A 26,804-nucleotide genomic window follows, 5' to 3' on the forward strand; every position below is an offset into this window, starting at 1 on the left:
GTGCGGGGCGGCGCGCGCGGGGCAGCGGGGCGGGCGGCGCGCGCGGGGCAGCGGGCGCGAGAGGCAACGGCGGCCGCGCGGGGCCGCGACGCACCGGGCCGGAGCGCGCCGCGCCGGTGAGTGAGTGAGGAGCGGAGCTTCCCCAGGAGGCAGGGGCCGGGGGCACCGGGAGCCCGGGGAGGGCGGCCGGCTGGCTGGCCGTGGCGGGGAGCACCGGCCCGGCCCGCCGGGCGGGTGGTGGCGGCGGTCCCGGCTCTTCGCGCTCGGCCGTAAAACTTCAGCGTTCCGCTCCTCCGGGTCTTTTTTGTCTGAGGAGCCGAGTTATCTCCCGCGTTTATTTGGTGATTTTTTTATTATGAATTGTATCAGGCGAAGGCGCTCAGGGTTTGTTTATCCTTTTTCTGAACAGCCGAAAGGGTGAGGGGGTTTGGGAAGACGAGAAGTGGGACGGGGAACCTCCCGGGAGAGCCGCCGGGGCCGCTCCGCCCGGCCCCGGGACCGCCGTCGTCAGCGGCACCTTCCCCCGGCTCCGGCGGGTTTGCTCCGGGGGACGTCGGGGCCGGAACGGGGACACGCACACACGCGGCAGCGTCTTGCGGGGCCGGCCCCGGGCGGAGGGCTGACTATTCGGGATGGGGTATCCCCTTGCCGCTTGCCGAGGGGCCCGGCCCGAAGCTGTCTGGGGAGGCGAAGCCGCGTCGCGAGCGCTCGCTGGGTTTTGGGGGGGGGTTGGCGGAGTTGGTGAAGTTACTGTCCTTAAGGATGCGTTTTCCAAGGAGAGCCGCAGCTGCTCCTGAAGTTGCTGGGGAAGAGGAGGCACCGTCTGGGCTCTCTTAGCTTGTTTTGCTCTTGTTTTCCTTCCCTCCCAAGTGGAAGGGGTTGGGGTTGTTTTCCTAAACCTGCGTGCTGTCTCTTAGGGAATGGCAAGCCCGAGGTTGGGCGGGCTGTGACCTTGGCTGGAGTGGAGGGGACCCCTCTTTCTAGAAGGTGTGAAAGGTGCTGGGGAGGAGGGAACCACTGCTCCGGGACTGCTGGAGAACAGCAGCCTTCCCGGGCCTGGGGGCTTGACGGGGGCTGGATTAACCTCTCTAATGGGGGCAAGGCACATACTTCCTTCTTGTAAAGATTTCCAGAACCTAATTTTCTTGATTTTTCTGTTTAGCTTTGTGTGACTTTTGTTTAGCTTTATGTGTTTTAAGTTTACAGCCGCCTTGGGGAATTTATTCATGAGCTAATTTTTTTTTGTAGCTTGCCGGAAAAGTTGTATCTCACCACTGACACACTCGGCTCCCGCGTGTTCCTCCCAGTAGTAGAGTCAGCCCAGTGGTTGCTTCTCTTGCAGTCAGCAATGGGAACAAGAGAACGTGCCCCTCTGTCATTATCAGTTGCGTGCCTCGCAGCCTGGGGTTTCAGAATAGCTCAGCACCATCTGCGTGCAGACAAATGCCTCCTCCTGGGTGTAGCTGCAGAGTGCGGGCTGGTCGTGTGTATTCCGCGTGCCATGCGCACACGTGCAGATAGCTGAAGTATTTGCTGTGGGACTGGAAAAGGTTTTTTAGCAACTACTGTGAGGTGGTAAGTGTCAGAAGGGGTTGTTAGGCTGTTACCTGTGGGTAATGGGGTGTTGGCAAACTAAGCTGCTGTATCTGTAGGCTTATGGGATTTCATGATCTGCTTTCATCACCTTTTTTTCTTCCTATTCCCCCTCCCTTTTTTTTTTTCCTCTTGCAGGGTGATCTTGAGTTCTTCTTAACTTGCTAGTGCTCAGCCTCCTCATGCCTCCATCTCCTTTAGACGACAGGGTAGTAGTGGCACTTTCGAGGCCAGTGAGACCTCAGGATCTCAACCTTTGTTTAGACTCCAGCTATCTTGAATCTGCCTCTTCTGCCAGCGAGAGCCACTCCAGTCTGCTCGGCGCAGCTGTCGTGTCCCTAAAGACTGCTAATCTCACGTATATGCCCTCATCTAACGGCTCTGCACGCTCCCTGAGTTGTGGATGCAGCAGTGCCAGTTGCTGCACTGTGGCAACATACGACAAGGACACTCAGGCCCAAACTCAAGCGAGCACCAGCGCCGGAGCCTCCACCGCCTGCCCTGCCAACCAAATGGTCAACAGCAATGAGAACGCCGGCAGTCTGAGCCCCCTGGGCGGAGTGGGGAGCCCGGTCTCGGGCACCACCAAGCAACTCGCTAGCATCAAAATCATTTACCCCAATGATCTGGCGAAGAAGATGACCAAATGCAGCAAGAGCCACCAACAAAACCAAGGGCCTGTCATCATCGACTGCAGGCCCTTCATGGAGTATAATAAGAGCCACATTCAAGGGGCTGTCCACATTAACTGTTCCGACAAGATCAGCCGGAGAAGGCTCCAGCAGGGCAAGATCACTGTCTTGGACTTGATCTCCTGCCGGGAAGGCAAGGACTCCTTCAAGAGGATCTTTTCCAAAGAAATCATAGTTTATGATGAGAATACCAATGAGCCAAGCAGAGTAATGCCTTCCCAGCCGCTCCACATAGTGCTGGAGTCACTCAAGCGAGAAGGCAAGGAACCCCTAGTCCTAAAAGGTAATTCTCTTTGCCCACACATAACCTCGAGGTTTGCTTAGCAGTGCATGCCTTCTGCTATCAGTCTTGCTGATGGTTGAACTTCCAAAGCATTGTTTATTTCTAGGAAGGCCTGTGTTCCTGGAGTCACTGATGGCAAAGCAAGTGTCTTCCATGAGCATAGCAGGGAGATGCTTGTTTTTCTCTGACTGTTGTCCTTCAGTAGCGGAGAGGGTGGGAACTGGAAGGAGGAGGAAGCGTGCTTCCTGGTGTCTGTCTGTGCAGACAAAGAATTTCCCCCAGTGCTTGCTCTGAGTATTTATAGCCCAAGGGGCAGAGGTCCAGGAGGGTATACTTCTCTTTTAGCTCGTCAGACTGACCTTTACTTAGCAGCCTTATTTTAGTCGGTATAAAACTGAACTCATGGGTGCTGGAGATGAGCAGTGGGAGAGCAGAAGAAGGGAGGAGGAGAGAGGGAGGCCACTTGGTCTGAGGCATTGCATCATGGGCCAGTCAGCAAAACTTGAGGAGCGGTCCAGCCTTGTTTTGGCTGTATGGGGTCAGAATAGTGGACAGAGGGAGATACTTTATCTGAAAAGGGATCTGAAAGTGTTGTATTTACGTGTATCCATGCTTATATGTGTATATGGCTTTCCTGTAAAGGATCCTGTTTTAATGTGGTGGTTGGTCTGTCCCTTAATGCTCTAGGGGAAATGAGCCCCACCAATTAAGGCAGCATCCAAGGGCACTTCCCTTTCTTTACTTGATTCTGTGGCTCCTATTTATAACAATGCTGCCCTCTACGTTGAATCTCCTTTCCCTTGGGCGTTTATGCCATTCGGAGGCATGGTTGGCAGAGACTGGCTGTGCCACTGAGGAACTATGGAAGGATTTGTTGCTTAGCTCATACTGTATGTCTTTAATTCACTTGATTTTTCTGTACAACTTAATACTTTTAACCTGTACAATGTGGCAGGAGAGTGGATTGGGTTGATAGTTTATCCCCTTTCCTCTGTTTAGTTTCAGAGCTTTATAGGAGCTAAGGGTCCTGTGAGATAATCCTCTATGGATGTATCTTGTGGAAGCTTAAAATTGTGCTGAACTTTCTTCTTGCACCCAGCAAGTGTAGGGTCATGCTGGGTTTACGTTGACATTTGCTGCAGGTTCCCAGTGTTCTAATGATCTTCATCTATTAAAAAAAAAAAGGGGGGGAGGAGATGCTTTAGAGGGTGAGGTTACTGTTGAAGTCCTCTGTTTCTTGCAGTAGTCATTCTGTTGTACAGCCCTTACAACTGGATACATGGCTGTAGTCCACAAGCCTTCCTATCCTTAGAAAAGTGGGATGCTGAAGGTGTTTTTCCTCTGTGTTTCTCTGAAAATGCTGAAGCTTCTGTGAGCCTCAAACTAGCAGTTTTCCAGAACCTGAAATAAGAGCCCCTGTCTGTGGTAGAGCCTCAGAGCTGTAGTTGGGCAGCACCGAGCTGTCGGGTCCTGTGGGCAGCCCCTTCTCCCACCTTCCAAGGCTAGTTGCTGCCCTTGGGTTTAACTGAGTGCTTGTGGGATTGCTTAGACCATTTTTGGTTTTCAGCCCCTGAGAAATGTTAGCATCTGCCTCAAAGACCTGCTTAGCAGAAGTCCCCTCCCTAAATTGTTCTGCCAATAGATCTGGAAGTGTGCTAGAAGACAGAAGAAGCCCAAATCCTTTTCTCTTTGGATGTAGTGATCAGTTGGGCCAGAGCATACCTCACCTGGGGAAGTGTGTAATGAGGAGCTTCTCTCCATCACCCTAACTCCTCTCCCCTCCTTTGAAGTGGCACTCAAACTGGGGTCAGATGGAGCCAGGTGTAGGATAAAGCAGCCTTTAGGAAGGCTGTGATTAAGTTTCTGAGCTGGAGGAGCGGTGCTGGACGTGCTCAATACTTAGTTTCACTTGTTGGAGAGGGTTTTTTCTATCATTCTTCATTAGCCCGGTAGCTGGTGCACGCGTGCCCCTGGGCTCAGGCACCAATGTGAAACTGGGGGTAGCTGGAGAGCCCTCTCTGCCTCCCTCTGTTATTTCGAGCGATTTCTCTTGCTGCAATCCCGTCCTAATTTATTGCCGGCCCATCTGATCCCCCCGTGTTTTGTTTGCAAACACTGGTTGCTAGCCCGGACGGCCAAGTTTATGTCCCCCTGATCCGGTGCCACCTTCTCCATGTTTGGTGCTGCCTGTCAGCTTGCTGCCCCGTTGCCGTTTTCGTGGTGCGGTGTCACATTGTGGGGCGAATCTGACCGGCAAAGCCGAGGGTTTGAGTTACAGCTTTGGTTTACAGCGCACCGGGGTAGCGACGTGGCCCTCTGAGCATTTGGGATTTAGGTGCCTGAGTCTTTTTAAGCGGCAGAGAAACTCTGTGCTGTTGACAAAGGCCAGGCGGTGAGCTATAGATAAACGTATGTATGGGGCACCTTATGAGGCTCAAGTTAAAAAGAGATGGCCTGATTTATTTTTAACGTAGCAGACCAATATATAAACTAGCACTGTGGCAAGAGACCATTGGGGTTTTATGTATGCTGTGGGATGGGGGGATTTTAAGACTTCTGTTCCTTCCTATCCGTGCCTCTCTTTGCTGCTTCATTTAACATGGAACATTTTTAATTTTTTTGTTCATAAATGTAATACTAGCATAATTTTGATTTAACCTATTTAGAAGCAAAGATTTGCTTATTTCTTTGTTCACAAGGCACAGCAGGACTTGAGAACAGGCATAAACCACCTATCTTTTAAAAAAAAAAAAAAAAAACAACCTCATGTACTTCACAGTGCTGCTACACGGGCTTTAGCGGGGCTGAAGCTGCTGCTCAGCCTGTTTGTATACAAAATAGGAAGAAGTCATGTTTTCCCCTGGGCACCTGCACACCTTTGTACTAGACCATGGTATTGGATGCTTACTGAAACCTGAAGGCCTCATTTTTGTGGATGCATTTTCTTAAATTTTTTTCTTTTGTGGTTTGTTTTTTTTTTTTTTAACATTGGGCAGGAGAGGAGGAAAAACCAGTGATGTGAGCCCAGCGTCCCTTCTGCTTGAGGCCAGTGGCAAAGCTGTTGCTGACTTCAAGGAGGGAAAACATGGTGGTGCGGCCCCGGGGGGCTGGCTCCGCAGCCCTGGTCCTCCTTGGCAGGGTTGTGCCCCTTTTTCTCCTGGAAACCCAATGGCAAGGCATCCCCGCCTTCCCTGAGCACCTCGGCTCATAGTGAAAGTGGCCTGGAGTCTTGGGGGTTTGTGTGCTTGAGTTTGCTACTAGGACCTAAAAATAGGAAGTGGGAAATTCATTTGCATTCAGATGAAAAGTATTACTTTACCCAGAATGAAGTGTTCAGGTTTGGAATTGAGCATCTCTTTTTTTTCCAATTTAAATTAAATCTGCAAGTGAAACAAAAATGAAAAATTGAAGCATCTGTGCCAACGCATTTCAGCAGCTCATTGCAGGGGAGGTTGGACTAGATGACCTTTAAAGGTCCCTTCCAGCCCAAGCGATTCTATGATTCAAACACAAGAGGAGTTGCCTTTGTCTCCCTGGCCAGCGTCTAGCGGGGTTGTCTTCATCCTGCCCTTCCTTCTCTGCCTTCCAGCCTTGTGAATCCGCTCAAGTCTTGTGTTTAGTTCTTAAAGACTTACGTGTTTGACTGTGGGAGGAAAAAACAAACTGAAAAGCAAAGGTGCAAAATGTAACTTGGTGAATAATCCATTTTTTCCCCACCGCGTGCCGTAGACTGATGATGTCTGGACTGCTGCAAGGGGGCTGGGGAGGAACTGGCTTCTGGTGATAGCAACTGGTTGCTTCTCTGTTCTTGTTCCTGGTCTGAGGAGCTTATTTATGCTCTGGCTTTCAGTCTTCTCACTGTTCATCTAACAGGGAAATAAATGAAGTGACTTGCTCTCATTATAGCGGGGAGCGTAAGACCTGCCAGCAAACCACTTCATGCTTTCTGCCACGTTCTAAGAATAGCTTCAGGTCTCTTACTGCACTGAAGTCACTTATCAGGGAAGTTGAAACAACTACCGAGGGACCAAGACACCTATAAAAGGAATAAGTACCTGGTTTATGTTGTCCCGTGTTTCTGTAAAATACTATGATCATCTGCTTTTAGAATACCTGACCTGGTTATAATCGGTTGCAAATATATTATTTATTATTAATTATAAAATTTAACAGTGCTAGTGTTACTTTAAACCCTGACTAGATTACACTGCACAAGTGTATGTGAGAGTAAAACTTGACACAATGGTCAACAAATCCAGCTGACCAACAAAACACATGCCTGGCACTTATTTCCATTGGAGATCTCCACTGAATAATTATTAGGTCATGGTTGTAATAGGGAAATGTGTATTTTTAGGTGTTAAGTAATGCCTGTGAAGCGGCCAGTGTGTTTAAAACTGAAGTGTGTTCCCTCTGTGCTGCAGAGGAAATCTGGCCCCATCAGTCCCTGGGGAAGAAACTTCTGCTGGATGTATTAGGGCTGAGATTTCGCCTTCAGTTTTCAGACTGTGATTGCAGGAGCTCAAAAAACTATCTCTGTCTCCACTGGAATAGATAATCTTATTGGCCATAACACTTGAAAATTGGTTGTGCGTGCCTGTACCTTTTGCATATAGATAAATTGGGGCAATAGTGTGATTGGAGATCACAGTATTTTCTGTGCTTTGAGGAGATGCTTCTGCAGAGGATTGTACCTCTGAACTTTGCCTCTTCAACAGTCATGGAAAGTGTAGCCTTTCCTCCCAGATGAGGGCATCTGAGAGGTCAAAGTGCTGGCTTGCGCAGTGACGGTCCTTGGTGGGGAAAGAGGCAATAACACTGCCTTGGAAAGAGAGGAACAGGCAGGAGACTTGATTGTATTTGTACTTTTTTTTAGCGCTGCAGCTTCTCGTACCTTTAGAAACCAAACTAAGAGTCAAGAAGCAAACTTACATTAGGCAAATATCTCTGATGCTTGTAAAGAAAATTCTGGCTCCATCTGTGTTTAAACTGGGGGGACATCCGCTGCAATGTTCCTGGTAGGTAGATGTTGGGTTATAATTAGCTGAATGCTTCATGTGCTGCCCTCACCCTGTTGGAGGTGAGATGCTATACTAGTAAAATCTTTACGGAATTGCTTGCTGTCTTCTGGCTTTTTGCTCTTAAGGTGAGCACAGCCTTTTTGAGAGGCTGAGGGTGGAAGAGTGGCTGTATTTGAGGCTTGAGTGGTCTCTGGATGTTAACTTTAGACTTTGGTTTTTTTTTTTCTGGAGCTGTACATGAGTTGTTTTCCTTCCAAAGCAGCAGCCGATGTTTTTACTACACTTATGAGCACAAAAGTTTTTAGTGAGATTACCTTGACATTACAGTGCATTTGAAGTGGGGGATCAGCCACTTGTCCTTAGGCTATCACACTTCCTTTACTCTGTGAAAAGCCATGTTATAATGACTTTTTTTTTTACTTATGCAAGCAACTCTGAAGTGAAGAAATGCCATAAATAGGAGCAACATGTACAGTCTTAAAATTTTTCTGGTTTGCATGTTTACCAGCCAACCAGGAGGGAAATGTTTTTCAGATATTCAGGATGGGCTTGCAGGGCTATAAAAGTCATACTGTTTAAAGAAATAGATTATGGTAATCTGTGAAGATGACCTAATGCATTGTCCCTTTGCACATAAGATAAGACTATGTGTGGATCCTTGGCCTTGTTGGGAAGTCTCTGGTGGGCCTGGGAGATTGCTGGCTTCAGAAATCACAAGGCTGACCTGAATTATCGTGAGCACTTGTTTGCCTGGAGCTTTGTTTCTAGGTGCTCACCTGAATCTGTCTTCAGTGTTTTTTAAACACCTCTGTACTGTAAGAGTTAAACTTTCTTTTGAGATTCTTGTTATCACAAAGGTGTTTGGTAAGCCATGACTTAAAGGAGAGTGGTGAAATATCGTGGGTGTCACCTTTCCCTTCCTCCCCTAAAAGTCAGAGCTGGCCAAGAGTCCTGTTGAGAGGAGGCTGGATAAAGGTGCTGTCTTGAGCTTGCTGCAGCTGGCAGGTCTTTCAGGTGGCTGCTTTTCACCTGGTCTTGATCCAGTGAATGTTGATGGTTATGGTGGTAAAGCTCACCCATGCAGCACTGCCGTTCGGTTCAGCCACCAGTCCTGGCTGTGCCTCTCACCACACCCTCTGTGGAGGCAGAACGGGGGGCTGCCTTGAGCAGGAGGCATGGAGCGGTTCAGCAGAGTTATTTCTGCAGTTGGAAGGTCCTGGGATGCTCGTGGTTTCTGTGTGCAGTGAAGCTGCAGGTTGTTTTTTTAATGCCTTGTGACTTTTTAGTACAGGAAACTCTTTGTTTCAATTAATATCTATGATTAAGGCAACCTCACATCTGGAAGCATCTCAGCCCACTGGAGGTTGGCTTTGGTGTGTCCTCCCCTGCTGTGAAAGATTTTGGTTCCCCAGGAGCATGTGTCCCTCCAGAAGGTGTTCTGTGACTTGTTTCTGGACCTGTACAGCAGCATTTCGGTGCTTGGAGGAGAGGAGGGAGGAAATGGGAGAAGTGTCTCTTCTGTGTGGTGCAGAAAGGGGGTAGTGTGTCTGGAGGGGTATCTGTGCCTAGATAGCAGGGCAGCCTGGCTTCAGGGGAGCTCTGACCAAGCCTGTGCAATGGTCATTCTCCTGCTCTGTGACTAAGAACGCACAACAGACTTGCTGTGAGGCCTTGGACAAGTGATTTTAATTTGTCTGTGTTTTCTTTTTCTGTCCTCAGCACTGTTTGTGGCACTGAGCTCATCTCTCTTGTTGCCATCAGCGTTAAGTGTGGCTCATCCAAGTTCATCCACTGTCACAGTGGTGCCCTGGAACAACACGGCTGCCTGTTGGAAAGAGGCTTGCAAGCACCCCCTTCCCCTCCTCCTTTAGCAGTTACGGGTTTGCTGAAGTGATAAACTGTAGGCTCTGACTTGCCTCTAAGGGAGTTATGTTCTTTTAAAAATCAGAGGCTTGTTTTCATGCCTTTCTCTGCTTGGGTGAGCAGCTTACCTCCTTTCTAAAGGAAAGCTCCACTCCCAGGGAAGAGACCGAGATCCAGGAGGGGTGCAAGCTTATGATCTCCTGGCACTTGTTTTGGTGATACCCCTGAGAGCATGTCCCAGGGGAGTTTGCAGAGACACCTGAGCCAGCAGGTCTGTGGGGAGCAACTGGGACCTTGTCGGTCTGGGTGCCGCCTAATCCCTCTTGTCCTGAAGGAATGAGCCTCTGGATTGCTGCTGCCTGGGGCAACGCTAGGCTTGTCTAGCTCAACTATACCCACAGCTCGCGCATGTGTCCCTGCAGTGGGCTGTCCTCACCGGAGGGCTCAGGGGTTAGCGCCGTTGGGGTGACACTAAATCTGTCATCACTCACGGCTGGGGGGACATGAATGCGCTCAGTTGGGGGGAGGGCTTGGGAGCCACTGATTTCACTATGGTTAGATGCTGCTTTGCACGTATGCATGACTATGTTTCTGAGATAATGTCTTTGAAGGAGGAAACTAGAAAAAAAATTAAGAAGAAAATAATAAAGTCATGTGAACACTTTGGTTCCAACTCTTTTACTATGCTCTAGCTTTAAAAGGTCTACAGCATGCCAGGGTTAATTCCCACTTGATTTACTGCAACAGAGAAGATCTGCTTCTAATTAAAGGTAATAAAAAGAAGAACAAATGTTAGTCCTTGTCTGCACGTGAATTATATATATGAGGCTTTTTTCTCTTCAATGGCTTAGAGATGTGGAAAGCAGTAGATCACTTGCAAGCTTTTGTCATATCAGTCATATTGGATGTCTCCAGTTTATTATGTCAAAGTGGGATATTAAGCCTTATGTAAGCAGCTGACCAATAATGTTTTAAAGCTAAGGCTGCAGTTAGAGTAGTTGACCTGTACTGTGTTGGTGATGGGCTCTAATTCTTCATGGTCTCTGCTAAGATAATGGGGCTCTGTCTGTTTAATTGATGGAAACTAAGAATAAGCCTTTTGCTGCTGCTTAGAATTTGCTGGCATATTTTAGGTACAAAACCACTAAATGTGACCATTTAACATGAGGTTAATCTTAGGTTCGTAGGTGTTTGTTAGTCCTGCGAGGCAGCATGATATCTCTGCTGAGGGATAACACAGTGCATGTGCTTCCTGGGAAAACGTAGTGTTGACTCACCTGTGGAGAAAGGGAGACCTGGGTTGGTTGTGATCTGGCTGAAGCGATTCCTTGTTGGATTGCTGTTTAGCTCTGGATTCTGTAAATATGTCCTCGCCCCTGCCCCTTATTCCCTTGACGTTGGAGTACATGGATGCAAACTGGGTCAACTTTCCCTTGCCCTTTGGGGTTTTTAGGGTCTATCCTTGCCTCCCTGACCATTAGGATTGGGATTTAAGTGCTGTCAGGGCTGGCGCTGAAGTTTTGTGTCAGAGTAGGGGCTGGCTTGCACCATGCTAGTTCCAGTAGTTTACTGCTTTTATTTGTGGACAGTGTGGAACTGGGATATGCTGGGATATGTCAAGACAGCACCCTTTATTTTCTCTGAGTTTTCTTTAAGTGCTTTGAAATACCTTGCTGGGAAGTGTCAAATTGGAGCCAGTTAGCAGTATTATTTCTAGCCAAAAGGATACAAACTCTTCACTTTAAAAAGAGTTTAGATCCAGTAGGAACGGATGGTACTCCCAAATGCTGGTGTGGTATATCAGCATCCTATTTTCCTTTTGTATTCATGCAAATGTAGCTAGCATTTCTGATGTGGAGGAGCAGTGGTTTGGACTGGAAAAGAGCATATGTTCATCCTTGGGAGAAATACAGCAGCCTGCTCTGTTGTTAGAAAGAAGCTGTCCTGAAGAGGTTGCCCTTAAAAGGGTAAAGTGAGCAAATGGAGGGCTGAACCATGAAAATGTCAGTGTTCTCCAGAACATGTGAATTAAACAGAAATGTCCACTCCTATGTGTGGAGGATTACAGATGTCTGACTCGGTGCTGGGACCTTTCTCATTCTTCAGATCTGCTGAGCCAAATCCCTCTCTCCGCATCGTGCTTGTGTGTGACCATGGCGGCTGCTGGCTGCCTCCAGGCCAAGCACACCAGGTGTGTGAGGGATGCATGTGGTGATGAGCAGGGAGAGAACTGGTAATGGGTTAAAAAACAAAACAAACAAAACCAGGAGTTTTGGGTGAATCTGGTCTGCTCTACCTCTGTTTGTGAAAACATGCTTGTGGCTCTTTGTCAATATAAAACCATTTGTGGTATCTTTTATTGCATTAAATAGTTTCTGTTCCTTCCCCTCTCACTTCCCCTAGCTCCTTTGTACATAGCTTTAGCATTTCTTGATGACCTTTCTGTTAATATGATTTCCAGTGGGAGCATTTCACAGTAGAAGTATGTATTCCTTCAGGGTTTACGCTGACATTTCCAGTGATTATTTAATTGAACTTCATGTTAGCATACATCCCCAAGGGAACGCATACTTTTGCTATGAGAGGTTGTAATGTGTCTAATTTTGAGTTTCTGCTATAAACGCTTGCCCTCTAGGGAGGCTAAGTCCAATCCTCATTTGTGGCTGCAGAATTGTCACCATAGTGTGTTTGGGATGTGGGGTTTCTTGTCTTGATCGTAACTGCATTCTTGTATAGCTTAATCCTTGTACCAAAATTGAGAGCAGGCCTTCTCCTCTTTCACCTTCCTGACCGCTCCCCAACAGCGCTTTGAAGGATGCTGTCATGTGGCTTATTTTCTTGTGAATGCTTTTTTTTTTCTTTCAAATGGGTGGACTCTGTACTCACCCAGCATAGGGGAAATTCCAGTTACAAGCTGGAACCACTATCTTGAATTCAGAGAAGTGGTCCAGAAGTATTCACAGCGGCTTCTGGACAGACTGAGTAGTCCAGAAGTTAGTGGCATCCCTTGGAAAAGGTGGCTAGTAAGGTAGGGAAGGGACTTGTGGAACATGCATGGGTGACCTGGGCCCAAAACTTAGGGTCCAAGGAGAAAAATAAGTTTAAGGCAAAAAACCAAATCCCTAATGGAAATCCCAAGAAAGGTGATTCCCTGGTGGGGGGATAAAAAAAAAAAATAAAAATTCTTTTGTTTCTAATTGGAGCTACTTTGGATGATGTAGTGGTCCTCAGAAGAAGGAAAGCAGAGGGGTGAGAGCTGACAGTGGAAAGAAGCGAGTCATGTGTCGAGGTGTGGGAGGCATTGGGGGTGACAACGTGGTTGAGAGCAGGTGGTGGTGGGATGGGAGGAGCCAAGAGTGAAGCTGGGCAGAGCCAGCACCTCCAGCCCAGCCCAGGAGGGGAAGGGGCTTTCGGTGACCTCTCTCCTGCTTCCCTGGCATGTATCCCTAGGACAGCCAGCTGCGCTCTGCCTGGTGTCAAAGTACAGAATAAAAGTAGATGAGACCAGGGACTGCAAAGGGAGAGGATGTGCTGTGGTGGGGGGTGTGGGCCGCACTGAGGTGAAATTAGAAAGAACATGCAAATTTGCACACATGTGCCTCGATGCTGAGGGGAAACCTTTCCTCTTTATCTAGTGACACAGTCTTGACTTCTAAAGGGACCTCAAAGCGGTTGTGTCAAGGATGTGCTTGTAACTCGGACAGAATTTGTGTACAAACTGACCTCTCGGGATAGTTCCCACATGGAAAAAACCTGACCTTGCAAGTTCTCTGGAATGCAGCGTTTTGCCTTTTTTTTTTTTTTTTGAAGTGTTGTTGGCAGCTCGATTATGGGGAGAGACTAGATTAGATTGAGTGTTTTGAGGTGGAAGCTGTTCGTTGTGAACTATGTTTACTTTTACTTTTTTTATGTTTGTTTAAAGCTTAATCTTTTGCAGCAAGGCTGATGCTGAATGCCATGTGGGCAACAGGGAAAGAAACCCTGCAATGGGTCTTTTGAACCTTCTGTGGACAGGTGAGAAATACGCTCGCAGGACCAGAAAGTCAGACCTATTCTACTTGCTAGTAGCAAGTAGAATTAGAAAAACCTTCAGTTATGCCTTTGATTTTGGAAAATAGGGGGTCAGTGTGGGTTGTTGAGGTAACTGTGGATACTTATTTTGTAAAAGGACCCCCTCCTGCTTCTTTAACAGCAGGTAATGTGTAAAGCAGTCCTGGTATCACTATGGTCTCCTTGTACTGCAAAAGGATGGGCTCACCGCTGCTGTGGGCTTGACCTCACATCAGTCTCCCTCCAGTGTTTTGAAAACAAAAAACCAAACTGCAATTTCATTGAAATCAAATGAGCAACTCCTAATGTCGCTTAGGTGACTGTGGTCTGAGAGGTCCCCACCCCTTTTGACAGAAGGGAGCTGCCCTTCTCATCTTGGCTTCACGCTGTATGGGGCAAATACGATATTTTCAACCATGTCAGCTGTGGTGAGGAGAAGGACATCTGTCTTGGAGAGTAGGAACACTCCTGTGATGACCTGCTTGGATTAGCCCCGTTGCTCTGGAAGAGGTGTGGGAAGCACAGTTCTTCCCCACAGTGAGCGGAGCCCTGTTCGGACAAGGAAAGTGGCTGTCTCGTGTTGTTTAGGAAATTTGTACGTCCCTTCTTTCAGTACCTCAGGGTGAGCAGAGAAGCATCCCCAGTATGTGCTGCGAACTGTCTTTGATGTGGCTAAAATGTTGCCCTCAATAGCTGTGAGAAAGTGATGGCCAGATCTTCCACTACAAGGTAGTTTTAGCTCTTGTGCTCTGTGGGTGCACCCCCAGTGCATCCATGCCTTCCCTACTAGCGCCTTTGGTACCCAGTAGATCTACCCCTGCTTGAGGCTAAGGGAGTGCTGGAGAAGAAGTATGGAGAGTTAGGTGCTTTTCCCATGCTTTTACTCTTTCCATGTTATCTGGTGGTGTTTGGAGATAAGGCGGTGGGCCTTTAGTTTGGTTATGGCCCAGATACAAGATCCTTTGTGTGCAGCCATAAACTTCTGTGGAGATGGCTGTGTTGGTTGGTGGTATGAAGAGGTGGTCTAGGTGGTTGTCTACATCCTGGGGGTGGATTTGGCCTATGCTGGCTGAATTCTACTTCAGCCTGTACAGCTCCTTTTTCCTTGGTGGAAGCAAGCTACCTGTGATGGATTTGTTGCTAAAAGCGAACCCGTGTTGGATGGGGAACAGTGTCCCTCAGGGTGCCTCTGCGCTGGAGCTCACTGGTTCCCCTTGCGTGGGAGAGCACATCTGCCATGTACCTGTGACCTGGGGACAAGCCACTGCCTCCAAACAAGCTCAGCCAGCCTTGGCCCTCCATAAACCTGTCATGTGAAGGTCAGCACAAGAGAAGTGATGCTACCTGCCTGCTGAAGTCAGTGCGGGCTGTAGCCTGAGCCAAAAGGGAGGGATATGTGACAGTAAGGAAAATTAGATAAGCAAGCTTGGTGCTCAAAGGTAAGTATGGCTCATTCAAGCATGGCATTACAGTCCACAGCATGCCCTACCTGTGGTACACGAGTGGATCTGAACACAAGCTGTAGAGCAGTGGTGGCTCGACACCAGCATGCCACCCCGCAGTAGGACATCTGGGCACCTCCGGCAGCATGGCACAAGGGTGGCCCTGGGGACCGAACCCTCCTGCCTGGATGGTGAAGGGGTGCAGCACCAGGTGGGTGAAGCGGCTGGCAGGACCTGGCCTCTATTTTTACATTCTGGAATCACGTTTGCTTAACCTTGAGGCATCCTGCACTTCGAATCAACTTGACACAAAGTCATCTGTTCATTAATAACACAGGAGCAGTTTAATTGTTGTCTTAGTGGAAAAATACATGAGACTGTCATTAGCTGTTGCTTCTGGCAGTGATTTTCTGCAGTAATGTAAATAAATGAGGTCACAGGTTTAAAGGAACAGGCTGTACTTGCACAAATTCAAAGCGTAATCTTAAACAGATATGCACCAAATGTCTGAATATCTCTGTCCTGCACCCCAAATGCTCACTGTAACATTTTGACCTTAAACGCACTCAAACGCAGCCGCAGGGGCTCGATGTGCTGTGTCGGTACTGACAGGGCACATGCTGAGTGGGTGTTTTAAAACTTGGCTTCGTTCCTGAGCGAGTAAAGCTTTTGGTGGCCACAACCCCGCTATTGCTGAATTCTCCGCTGCCTCCCTGTGAGAGCCCAGCAACTCCAGAGGAGGGGAAGTTACAGACCAAACATCTCTTCTGCTGATACTTCACAGTGTCCTGGGATTTCTGCTCTTGTTGCATGCGTGCATGTGTATGCGTTGGTTTTATTTTTTTTTGAGATGGCTTTGTGGTATTGTCATCGAGGATGAGTGGATTCAGAAATCTGCCTGGACAGCTTTGAAAGCCGTATAAAAGGTCTGTTTGTCTCCCGGGACCACGTGTTCTGTCTAAATGTGGATCCTGCATCTGCAATCTGTTATGTATAAAAATATGTTCCTGTTTGTAATCGTAGCAGGAACACCCGGTACCTGCGTCGCTCACAACAAAGCATGGCCATGCCGATGAGGTAATGCAAAGGTATTGCTTTATGGTGAGGGTGTTTCATGGTAACTGCCTCTCTATAAGCTCCCTCACTATAGAGGGAACGAGTTCACTTACTCTCATTACTGTGGGTAAGAGTCTGTTTCCAGACAGAAAACATATTGCAAATCTACCAAAACATATTGTGAACTCGCATCCTAGTGTGTATGTAGTCACACAGCCATAGAGCAGCAGTGATGGTTGAAGGAGGTGCCAAAGAAGACACAGAGAAGGAGGGCAGCTGTTACTGTGCTCCTTGTACTTTAATTCTCAATCTTCTCTTTAAAAAAAAAAAAAAAACAACCCACAACCAAAAAGAACACCAAAAAAAAACCTTGTATAAAATGTGTGCAGGTAAGACTTATTTTTTTCTTGCGTTCTTTGAAGATGATTGTTTCTATTGCAAGGTCATGGTCCCTTGTAAAAGCTGGTTGCCTAGTTCCTGCCGTACCTCTTATGCCTGTTTTGCATCTTATTTGCCCTCTTCTGATGGCAAATGACAGACACCATGTTTGGAGCGATTTTTATGCAAGTGCCATGCTGCTTGTCTCTGTTTAATTTTATTTGTTCAGAGCTGCTCTGGCACCTGTCCAGCTGCTCACCTGGCCTCGTAGCGCTGGGTGCGAGCCCTGGGCTCCTGGGTGGCTTCGGAGCTGGGAAATCTGTGTGCAGCTGCTGCCCGGGTGCTGCTCGGCGGGGGATCTTGAGAAGCGTTAAGCGAGATGTTTATGGGCAGATGGCTGCAAAGAACTTGAACAAACAAGTATGAATAGCTGGAGCTTGTACAGTGCTGACTTGAAACTTCTGAAAAGTTTTGAGGTCTCAGACAATCCAAAGTCTGTTGTTGCTCACTAACTGTTCTGGCAGGGCAGGATGATGGAACATGTCATGCAGTGATAACTGCAAAAATCTCTGGCTCTTCACATTGGTGGCAAGCAAGAGCCCTCAGTCTTCTGTTGTCTTTCACTAGGTAGCAGACAAGGCCACCTACTGTGGAGGCTCCTGCTTTGTTGACTCATTTTCTTATGGAAGAAATATTGTGGGTTCCCCAGCGTGCTGGGCATCCCTGCATACCCTTCTTCATCTCTGTTTGGGTAGGTTCAGCCCCCCTGAAAGCCTGCTCAGCAGCTGTTTTGGAGCAGAGTGTGCACAAAAGCACTTGAGATGTTCTCTGCATCCATGCGTGGGCTGTGTCAGACTGGCTGGGCGGTTCAGGCTTTCTGCTGTACTTTGGTCATTAAAGCTCTGTGATGTGTTTAAAGCTAGAAAAGACAGGTTACAAGCATGACATTCTGTAAAAGTGAATGTTGGTGGCTTACCTAGCGGCTGGCATTTTGGTTTGTCATTGAAGGTGGTTACACAGCTGAGTCCAGGCTTCATGGCCGTTGTTCAAACTGCACTGCTATGCAAGCTAATGGCCTTTCCTCGTTGGACATATTATGTTGCCTCTCTGCTTAGACTGCCTGTATATGATGAAGGCTTTTTGCATATTGCAAATGGCAGCTGAAAAGTTGTTTTTAAAATACAGCTTACTCCTGTGCTGGTGAGAGGCTTATGCCAGGTTTTGCTTCTCCCTCAGGCTCCCTGTTAGTGCCCTCCATAACGTTTCCTCCTTGTCCCATGTTTGGGGAGGCTTGAGCAGCTTCAGTCACAAACAGCTTCTGTTACAGCCATGAGTGGAGTCTCTGCATCTGTGCCTTGAGCTTCCTCGTGATCTGGAGTTGCTGTCAGTAGCAGTGTTATGTCTTGGCCCTTGCTGTGTTGAGCAAATCGACTCTTAGACCAGGCTTACTTGGTTGGTGGCTTCTCCGAGTATGGCCTCTTGTCTCCCACCTCCTCTCCCCCACTGCACAAAGACTTCAAATGCTGAAATAGCACCTGTTTGACAGAGGAATACAGATGCATCTGAATACCCTGTACGTTGTATTTACCTTCATGTGGAAGGTCCATCACTCTTTGACTCTTTTGACTGGTCTAACTTTTGTTGGGAAGTAGTCTCGTAAACGTTCAAAAAACCTGAGCATTGTGTGTGCATGAGCTCCACTTCAGTTACACTAGTGCCTCATAAAGCAACTAGGAGCAAGGATCACATGTGACAAGCATGGGGAGAGAGTGGATTAAGGGAAGGGTACAGGGCTCATAAGGTGCCTGGATCATGTTTTGGGACCCATGTGATGCATATGGTGGTGCAAATCCAAGCTAAGCTCCTACTGCTGATTTTGGAATTCAGCTTCTCTCTGTGACTGCATCTTGCTGCATCCTTTCTGGGCACCACTATTCTTGTCCAGTCCTCCCTTGCCTACATGTCTGAGCTGGTTCGGTTTATTAATCCTCTCCCCAGTAATGTATCATTTCAGGGATGTTTGCTCTGAGAGTTGCTTGGGTATGGCACTTTAAATAGCGCTTGAACTGACTTTTAAACTCCCTACCCACGAGGTAAGAGAATGAGGAGAGGGGAAGTGAGGACTGACATTAAGAAAGGTGATCTCTTTACTGGTGAATGTCAGGAAAGAAATTGTGAGTGAAGCTATTGTATGTTTGTCTACCCCACTTGTTTGGACATCTTCCACATGGCATATTTGGGATTACCTTCCCCGATGCTCCCGCTGGAGTGGTGGGGTTTGCCCTGTACCCCTTGGTCTCTGCTGGGTATGGTGATAGTGGAGGAGCTCTGCACAATGTAATTGTCTCTTGTCCTCACTCTCCTGTTCTCATTTGCTGGAGCCAAGCTCAGACAGCAGTGAGGAAGAGTTGGTAAGAGCAGTAATAGTGTCTTCTGGCCAACAGGGCAGGTGGAAGCCCCAGAAGGAGAACATAGACATAGGCTGTGGGGAAAGCTTGATCTAAACTCTCCAGCTCTGCTGTATCTTACAAGGCGGCTGGTGAAGCAGGGTGGTGTCTGCCACACCATCGATGTGTCCACACCTGAGTGATGAAGCAATGGGATCCTATGGCCGCCTACTCCCAGAAGGCTGCAGGAGAGATGGAAAACAAGTACTGGCTCTGGAGTCACTGAAGCAGCTTATTTTTGAGAGGTTTTCTTGGGAATCCAGCATGTACTGGTTATTGATTAAAAAGCAATGTTTAAGCTGAATGGCTTGCTTGCCTATGCAGAAGGATGGGAATGTGGGTTAGGGCTTAGCCCAGACTCTAGGCTGGGGCTGTCGGTTTGGATGAGACTTCAGACATCTTCAGCTTGGGGACCATAGTATTATTTGTTTTCTTGTGTGGGCTGAGAAGACTTTTCAGACCCTGTCAAGGCCAGCAGTGAGCTTGGATTTTTGTCCGTGCTCTTCCTTCCATCCTGCTCCCCTGTTAGAACAACTCTGTGCGTCGAGATCTTTAAGGCAGATCCGTTTGCTCTGTGTCCTGGAAACAGTTGAAGATAAGCATGCTTTTGAGGTGGGGGAAATACTCCATGTTTTGTGGGCAATTCAAGGATTTCTGGGAAAATAAGTTACTAGCAGCATGTGAAGGACAGAAGTCTGGACAGTAGAAAGGGCACTTGAATTAGAAGGGCTCAAATGGTCATGGTGTAGTCTGGGTGCCTCGTGCCCTTGCGTACTGTGTAGGGCACTGAGATGGTCCCTTGGTGAGTCCCACCTTATGGGCAGGCGTGTGGATATTTGGAGATGCAGCACTCAAGACACAGGCATTTAAGCTCTTTTGTGTCTGATCCAGAGCCTGCGTGACAGCATGTTTTGCTCTGTTTTAAAATCCTCCTTCCCTAGATCACTGTGACAGAGCATGGAAAGGACAAATAATGTTTTTTCTTTTTTTTTAATAACGTTATTGGGATGGTGACGTTCAGCATTTATTTTGTCTCTTTCTAGTAGCTCTATTAGTGTAGCTCTTTCTAGTAACTTCAGTGTAGCGCTCCCCTCCTCCTGCGTTGGCTTTTATTTCTTTTTTTGGCTTGCATTTAACAAAGTGCCATTGATTCTGAACACTTGGCCCGTGTCAATGCAGTGTATGACTCTAAGTATCCTGGTACAACATAAACGTGCGCTTTTGTGGGCGAGGCGGGGTGTGTGTGGGGGGGGAATATATCTTTGCATTTCTCCTCTTTCCGCCTTTTTCTTTTGGAGGAGCCACCTGTTAGCATTACATCAGCGGCTCCCAGGAACGCCGCCTCCTACCAAAGGCCTTACACAAAGTAGTTCTTCTTGTATTGTTTGCGCTCAAAGAGCTGATGTCATGCCAGCTGATGTCATTGTGTGCTTTGTGTAATCGCTATGGAAACTGGGCAGGTGGGGACCCTGGGGCTGATGTAATTGCTGAATGAGGTGTAGAAAGAAGTCCTGCTTTTCTTGCTCTGGTTCTGTGGAGCCGCCCTCCTGAAAAAAAAATTAAAAAAAAATAAAAAAGGGGAAAATGCTGCTTGACAAAGCCAGCAAGACGTGCAGTAGAGCCAGGGGAGGCACGAGCCAAAAAGTGACTCCTCCTTCCCCCCTCAAATCTGTTTCCCAATCCATGCTAATGTCCTAAAAATAACTCTTACTAGATATTTTCAGGCAACCAGGGCAGAAAAAGGAGAGCTGTTTGCCACATGTTAAGCGAGCACCTTGGTTGCTGTTAAGTTATGAGGAGCAATTTTGTTTTATTTGGCAGCACAAATGTGTTTGTACCGTTCCCCAGAGCGGTGCCGGCCTGAGCTGCGCCCTCCCCTGTTTGGGGGTGTTGGATGGGGGGATGCCCTGCAGGTAAAGCTGAAAGACTGTCCCAGCTGGCTCACCGCTTGGTTTTGACATGCTGCTAGCCCGTTTGTTCATAGTTTTGGAGATATTTTTTCCTTCTTGGAAAAATGCCTTTTGTCTTTTTTTCTTTCCTCCTCCCATGGGCTCGTAGGTGAGGCAGCCCCAGCGCGCTGATGTTACACAGAGGCATGTTTGTCTGTGAGCCCGTTCCTTGGCACCATCAGCCTCGTGGAGGGCTGGACAATGCGTGCTGCTGATTCATGCTACCCTTGCTGTTGGCGGCCGTGCCCAGCATTGGTCACCGTGACAGTGGTGGTGGGAACAATAGAGTCAGCTCCAGTCCTGGTGGCCCCAGCACGGGCTCTGAAGAAAAGTGGGTCCAAAGCGTTGCTGACTTAGGATGTCTAACCAAAATATCTGCTTGGTCTCTCTTGCCAGGAGGACTCAGTGGTTTCAAGCAGAACCATGAAAACCTCTGCGATAACTCCCTCCAGCTGCAAGAGTGCCCGGAGGGGGGAGGAGGGGGCGGCGCGTCTGCCGTGCCCCCCACGCTACCTCAGTCCATCCCCACCACGCCGGACATCGAGAACGCTGAGCTCACCCCTATCCTGCCCTTCCTCTTCCTCGGAAACGAGCACGATGCTCAGGACTTGGAGAAAATGCAGAGAATGAACATAGGCTACGTAATCAATGTGACCACCCACCTGCCCCTGTACCATTACGAGAAAGGCTTGTTCAACTACAAGCGACTCCCGGCCACTGACAGCAACAAGCAGAATCTCAGGCAGTATTTTGAAGAGGCTTTTGAGTTCATTGGTAATTACCCTTGACTGGAAATACTCCTGTGTTGTGGTTTTTTTTCACCTGTTGTAAGAATCCGTAGTGAATGTTATGCTTCGCTAACTACCCCGAAGGCTGTGTTAGGCTGTATTTACTCTTGTTTAGGTTGTCAGAAATGCTGAGCACCTCATGTTTCTACTCATTCTCATCTCCGGCAAATGCAGTTAAGTAGCCTGGGGGTACAGTTTTTATCCATTGATAGCGATGCCTACCTCCAGGCTTCCAAATTCAGGAAACCCCAGAAAACTGAGACTTTTGTCATTCACCCTTGTTGATTCCTTTGCATTCCTAGTTTCCCCAGTGGCTTCCAGCCAATCTTTCGTATTAATGGTTCTTAATGGTGCCTGAGTCTTTCCTAACTTAATTTCCTGAGAAAACTGACAAATTTTCATACTTCATTTTTTCTATTGTTAGATTTATAACTTCAGAGTGTGTGTATGGATGAGTAGATTGTGATGAAAACTTATATTAATAAGCCTCTAAACTCTGTAGGCTGTGTGAGAGAGCTCATCACAGACATGCAGCTTTTTGAGAAGGTTGCTGAAGAAATTACCCATCAATATTGCGTTGTTCTGAACCTCACTACGATCCACACTGCACAGCCCTCAGCCAAGTGTAGGGGTGTGTTCAGCTCTGGTTAGTCATCTAGGCTAAAGCCAGATGGCCTCTTTAAGCAGGGCTGGTCAGTGAGGACATCAGCATGCGATACTGAAAGCTTTTGAGGACAGTCCTTTGCCCCTCTATATGTCCTGTGGGCACAGCTTTTGTGGCATGTGAGTAGAACCACAGAATCATAGAACTGTCTAGGTTAGAAGGGACCTTTGAGATCATCTAGTCCAACCATCTACCTAACGCTGACAAAATGATCGCTAAACCATGTCGCTAAGCACCATGCCTACCTGTCTTTTAAATACCTCCAGGGATGGAGATTCTACCACTTCCCTGGGCAGCCTGTTCCAATGTTTGATAACCCTTTTGGCGTAGACATTTTTCTTAATATCTAGTCTAAACCTCCCCTGGCACAACTTGAGGCCGTTTCCTCTTGTTGTATTGCCTGTTACTTGGGAGAAGAGACTGACCCCCCACCTGGCTACAGCCTCCTTTCAGGTAGCTGTAGAGAGCGATAAGGTCTCCCCTCAGCCTCCTTTTCTCCAGGCTGAACAACCCCAGCTCCCTCAGCCGCTCCTCATAGGACTTGTCCTCCAGACCCCTCACCAGCTTCATTGCCCTTCTCTGGTCTTGCTCCAGAATCTCAATGTCTTTCTTGTGGTGAGGGGCCCAAAACTGAACACAATATTCGAGGTGGGGCCTCACCAGTGCCCAGTAGTCCTGCTTGCCACGCTGTTCCTGATACAGGCCAGGATGCTGTTGGCCTTCTTGGCCATTGGGGCACACTGGGTAGAGCCCTCTCAGAGAGCAGCAGTGAGGGAACATTCTTTTGATCCTTTGGGAAGAAAAGCTGGGTCAAGAAATCCAGTAAAACCTTAAACTTTGAATTCTGCATGATGGGGAGATGCAATAGGCTAAGCTTACATAAAGAAACTGCAAAGCTCTGTTGAGGTCCTTTGGGGGTGGGAGGGAGATTTCTATACCCAGCATCCTTACAAACTGCAGCATTAGAGCTCTTGAAACCACTAAAAGATAGTGTTTGGCTTTTAACTTTACCAAGGACAGAGAAAACAGCCTTGCTCTGAAAAGGTTTAGAAAGTGTTTCAAAACCTGTTTTACTTTCCTTTTTAATAATTACAGGTTGAGGGTCTGTCTTTCTTTTTAATAAACAAAGATTTCTCCATTCGGAGTCCTCCTCCATAGCAAATTTAGCCAGCCGGGGAAGTAACTAGTCAAAGATTTCCCTTCTTCAGGGTAAACTTTAAATTGCATTTGAGGAGATTTGGAAACGTTTAAACAGCAGATTGTTGGCCTGTGTTTCTTTAAATATGTCTTGAAAAAAAACACAACCAAACCCAGCTTTAGCTAAGACTAAAGCCATAGGAAGTGAAATCATCAAAAACTCTTTGGGGAAAGCGTGCCAAAATGTGTTAGAGAGTTTCAGCTTTCTGAAATAGTAACTGGCAAAAATGGCTAGAGGGAAGCTGGCTGCATGTATGCTTTCACAATACAGGTTGAACATGTCGGGTACGATGAACCATAGCGTTGGTGGGGTTGGATTCATGCCAAAACTTTAAAACTAAATTCATGCTCCTCCTGTGGATTAAAACAAGAAGAAATACGTTGAAGTGTCGCATCTTGAAAGTTTTGTCTCCTGTTTAAAAAGCAAGCTGTGGGAGATGAAGATGGTATGGTAGTGACTTTCCTCTTCCTCATGTCATATTAGCAGATGGTTCCAGAAGCTCTGTCCTCCCTAAATCCTGCCCAGGTTGCATCTCTCTAAGTGATGTGTATTGGTGGAGAGTCCATGTGTGTGATTGTGGGTGTGTGTTGTCATTTCCCTCCTTCCCCACTGCTCCCAGCGAGAAGCTCTGGAGGGGAAGCATTGAGCAGAATGCGATGCTGGGCTCAAATCGCAAAGAGACAGGGATGGCAAATGCCCTTTTCACGCTGCAGAAGGTGACTCAGAACAGGCAGAGCTTGATGCGCAGCAAGCGACGAGTCAGAATTTGAGGTCTCTTACAGCTGAAGTCCTGCTGAGTTATAAAAAGGACCTAGCTCCTGCTTTTGCAGAGGCACCACAGCAGAGCGTCCCGTTGAAGCTCATCTCAAAAGTAGCTCCATAAAAGCCTCAAAGAATAGGGCTTTGAAACAGATGTGTTATTATGAATTAAATCTGAAAATACCTGTTTTTGAAAAGGTGGTGTCCTGCTTTGAAAGACAGGGAGGTTGAGAAGCTGATACAGCGCAGAGGCATTGCAACAGAGGTGGAGGTGGAGCCCAAGCTGCCTTGTCATGGGCCTTGACCTCCTAAATAGGTGCACGAGCAGCGTCTCTTGATGTGCAGTTCATCTAATGAAGAGATACAAGTGAACCTGAAGATTTTCATTGTTAGGCTGGCCTGTGTGTTTCACATTCAATAACTCTGAAACCCCAAAGGAAGATGGTCTGGAGGGGAAGGGGAGGAGATGGTGTTGTGCTTGTAGTCAAATAAAGAGACATTTCACATTAAGTTACTCTTAATTGCACTGAGCTTTTTCCAATTTATGAACTGGCAAAAGTCTTACTTTCTTTTGTCTTTCTCGTTTCCAGAGGAAGCTCATCAGTGTGGAAAAGGTCTCCTCATCCACTGCCAGGCTGGTGTCTCGCGATCTGCCACCATAGTTATTGCATACTTAATGAAGCACACGCGCATGACCATGACGGATGCATATAAATTTGTAAAAGGCAAACGACCAATCATTTCCCCTAACCTTAACTTTATGGGGCAGTTACTGGAGTTTGAAGAAGATCTAAACAATGGTGTTACACCACGAATCCTCACACCAAAGCTGATCGGCGTAGAGACTGTCGTGTGACGGCGAAGCTGGGAGGAGGTGGTCAATGAAGGGGTTAACCTGTTCTTCACCTGATTTGGGGCAGTGACGGGTGGGTTTGTGGGTTTTTCTTTTTAGCTTTCGAGGGGGGGGTTGTGGCAAACCTTTTGTGAATAAAAACCTTCTTTTTCTGTAAGGAAAGGTTTTTAAAAGAGATCCAAGAACTTTGCCGTGTTTGGGATGCTGTTGTGATTTCCTTCCCGGATGCCGGCAGAGCAGGGAGGCTTCGGAGCAAAAGCAGTATGTTTTAAAATCAAAACAAGAAGAAGAAAAAGAAATATTGGGCTTTTTTTTCTTTTTATTTTTTCCCTCCTCTCCAGCTACTTGTAGAGTTTATGGCTAAGTAGTCTGTGCAGGTTCATAGACTGAAGAAACCTAAGTTGAAGATGAAACACAAACAGCCAAAACAAAGCAGGAAAGAAACCTCCCTGAAACATAAGGGCCTTCGTTCTGCAAAGGCTTTGCTAAAGATAACCTAGCAAAACGCTCACTGATGCAAAGGAAATTGGAGCAGCTTAAAAAGTCTGTAAGGCACTTTTCACACTCCTGACTCAAACTAAAGAAGAAGAAAAAAAAGAAGTTTATTTGGCGTGTTTCATGTTCCAGTTCTATTTTTCTATTTTGGGGTGTAAGGTTTTAACAGTAAGGGACTTTGATCATTCTATGCCATATGCCTTCACTGGCTTCTTGTGCAATAATAATTTGGGATTTGTTTTGAGTGTTCAAACCAATTAGAGTTGGCTGCCCACTAGTAATAAGATAATAATTTTTAAAGTCTAATAGTGCAACGGCAGCCGGCTTGGTTCAGAAAGGAAAAATGAGAGCAATTATTTCGTTCCTTTATATGATTTTGATCCTGGTTACAGTGCCATAAACCTTGTTACATATGTATATCGGAATGTACAAAAATCGAGAACGAGCAAAGTTTATTTAAAAATATTTTTCGCACAAAATATTGGTGTGTTTCAGTTGTCTATGTAAAAAAAAAATTGATTATAAAACAAAATCTTTTGGAAAATGTGTGTCCTTTTATTTCTTTACCAATTTTACGTTTTCTTTCTGTGGGATGGGGTTTTCTTCTGTTGTTTTTGTTTTGGTTTTTTGTGGCGGTGTACATCTCTCTCTGACAAAACTGATATCTCTCGTTTGGCATCTCCTCTTCAGTGTTTCGTTCCTGTCCTCTGCTGGTGGAACATGTTTTCTTTATTTTCTACTGTACTCTCGCATCCTTCAATTTCTGTAACCAGATTTTTTCTCTCCTGGAAGTACATCAGTTTTGGAGCTGTTCGGCTGGATTAGCAATATTGGTGGGGGCTCTTTGGGACAGACCTGTGATTTCTACAGCTCAGTAACCATTTGGAAAAATAAGAAAAAAAACATTCTCCACTGATTCCTTTTAATCTTCCTCCAATTAACTTATTTTCTATGTTACAAAATTGTCTGGTTTCTAGAAATATGTTGGTCTCTTGTGTGCTTTTCCTGGCCTCTCGATAGCCTGCTCCTTTAGCAGTTCCACGATTCCTGGGAGTTCTCCTCCTGGGGTTTTCCCCTCTCACTTGCCCATCTTTCCTTCATCCCCCTCCTTTTCAGCTGTGTCAGTGTTAAGTGTGGTGTGTATTGTAGGGCTGGTGTTTCTGCCCAACAGCATCCCTTAGGTGGCTGTCTTTTGCTTTCTTTGTTTGTATTTACTTTTTTTTTTTTAATGATAATTAAATTCAACGATAATAACCTGATCTCTTCTGGACTG

The 26,804-nt window shown here is 47.0% G+C and overlaps 1 protein-coding gene across 2 annotated transcripts; it reads left to right on the top strand.

Moving 5' to 3' along the window:
* Nucleotides 1–13: 13 nt before the first annotated feature.
* On the top strand, nucleotides 14–26,075 carry DUSP10 (dual specificity phosphatase 10). 2 transcript variants are annotated; one of them, XM_054196026.1, is made up of 4 exons: nucleotides 14–116; nucleotides 1,732–2,568; nucleotides 21,171–21,548; nucleotides 24,774–26,075. In XM_054196026.1, the coding sequence occupies exons 2-4, from the start codon at nucleotides 1,776–1,778 to the stop codon at nucleotides 25,037–25,039; spliced, it is 1,437 nt and encodes a 478-aa protein (XP_054052001.1). In that variant the 5' UTR covers nucleotides 14–116; nucleotides 1,732–1,775; the 3' UTR covers nucleotides 25,040–26,075. The 2 variants fall into 2 exon arrangements, with proteins under 2 accessions (XP_054052001.1, XP_054052000.1); XM_054196025.1 differs by lacking the exon at nucleotides 14–116 and adding an exon at nucleotides 1,092–1,575.
* Nucleotides 26,076–26,804: the final 729 nt, after the last annotated feature.

This window comes from Rissa tridactyla, chromosome 3 (assembly GCF_028500815.1).
Source record: "Rissa tridactyla isolate bRisTri1 chromosome 3, bRisTri1.patW.cur.20221130, whole genome shotgun sequence".
NCBI lineage: Eukaryota > Metazoa > Chordata > Aves > Charadriiformes > Laridae > Rissa > Rissa tridactyla.

Bases quoted from the DNA above. Each gene is read 5' to 3' on its own strand.
- DUSP10 (XM_054196026.1), top strand. From the start codon at position 1,776: ATGCCTCCATCTCCTTTAGACGACAGGGTAGTAGTGGCACTTTCGAGG. The intron at 2,569-21,170 runs GTAATTCTCTTT...CTCTCTTGCCAG, and splicing joins GGAACCCCTAGTCCTAAAAG to GAGGACTCAGTGGTTTCAAG. The intron at 21,549-24,773 runs GTAATTACCCTT...TCTCGTTTCCAG, and splicing joins AGAGGCTTTTGAGTTCATTG to AGGAAGCTCATCAGTGTGGA.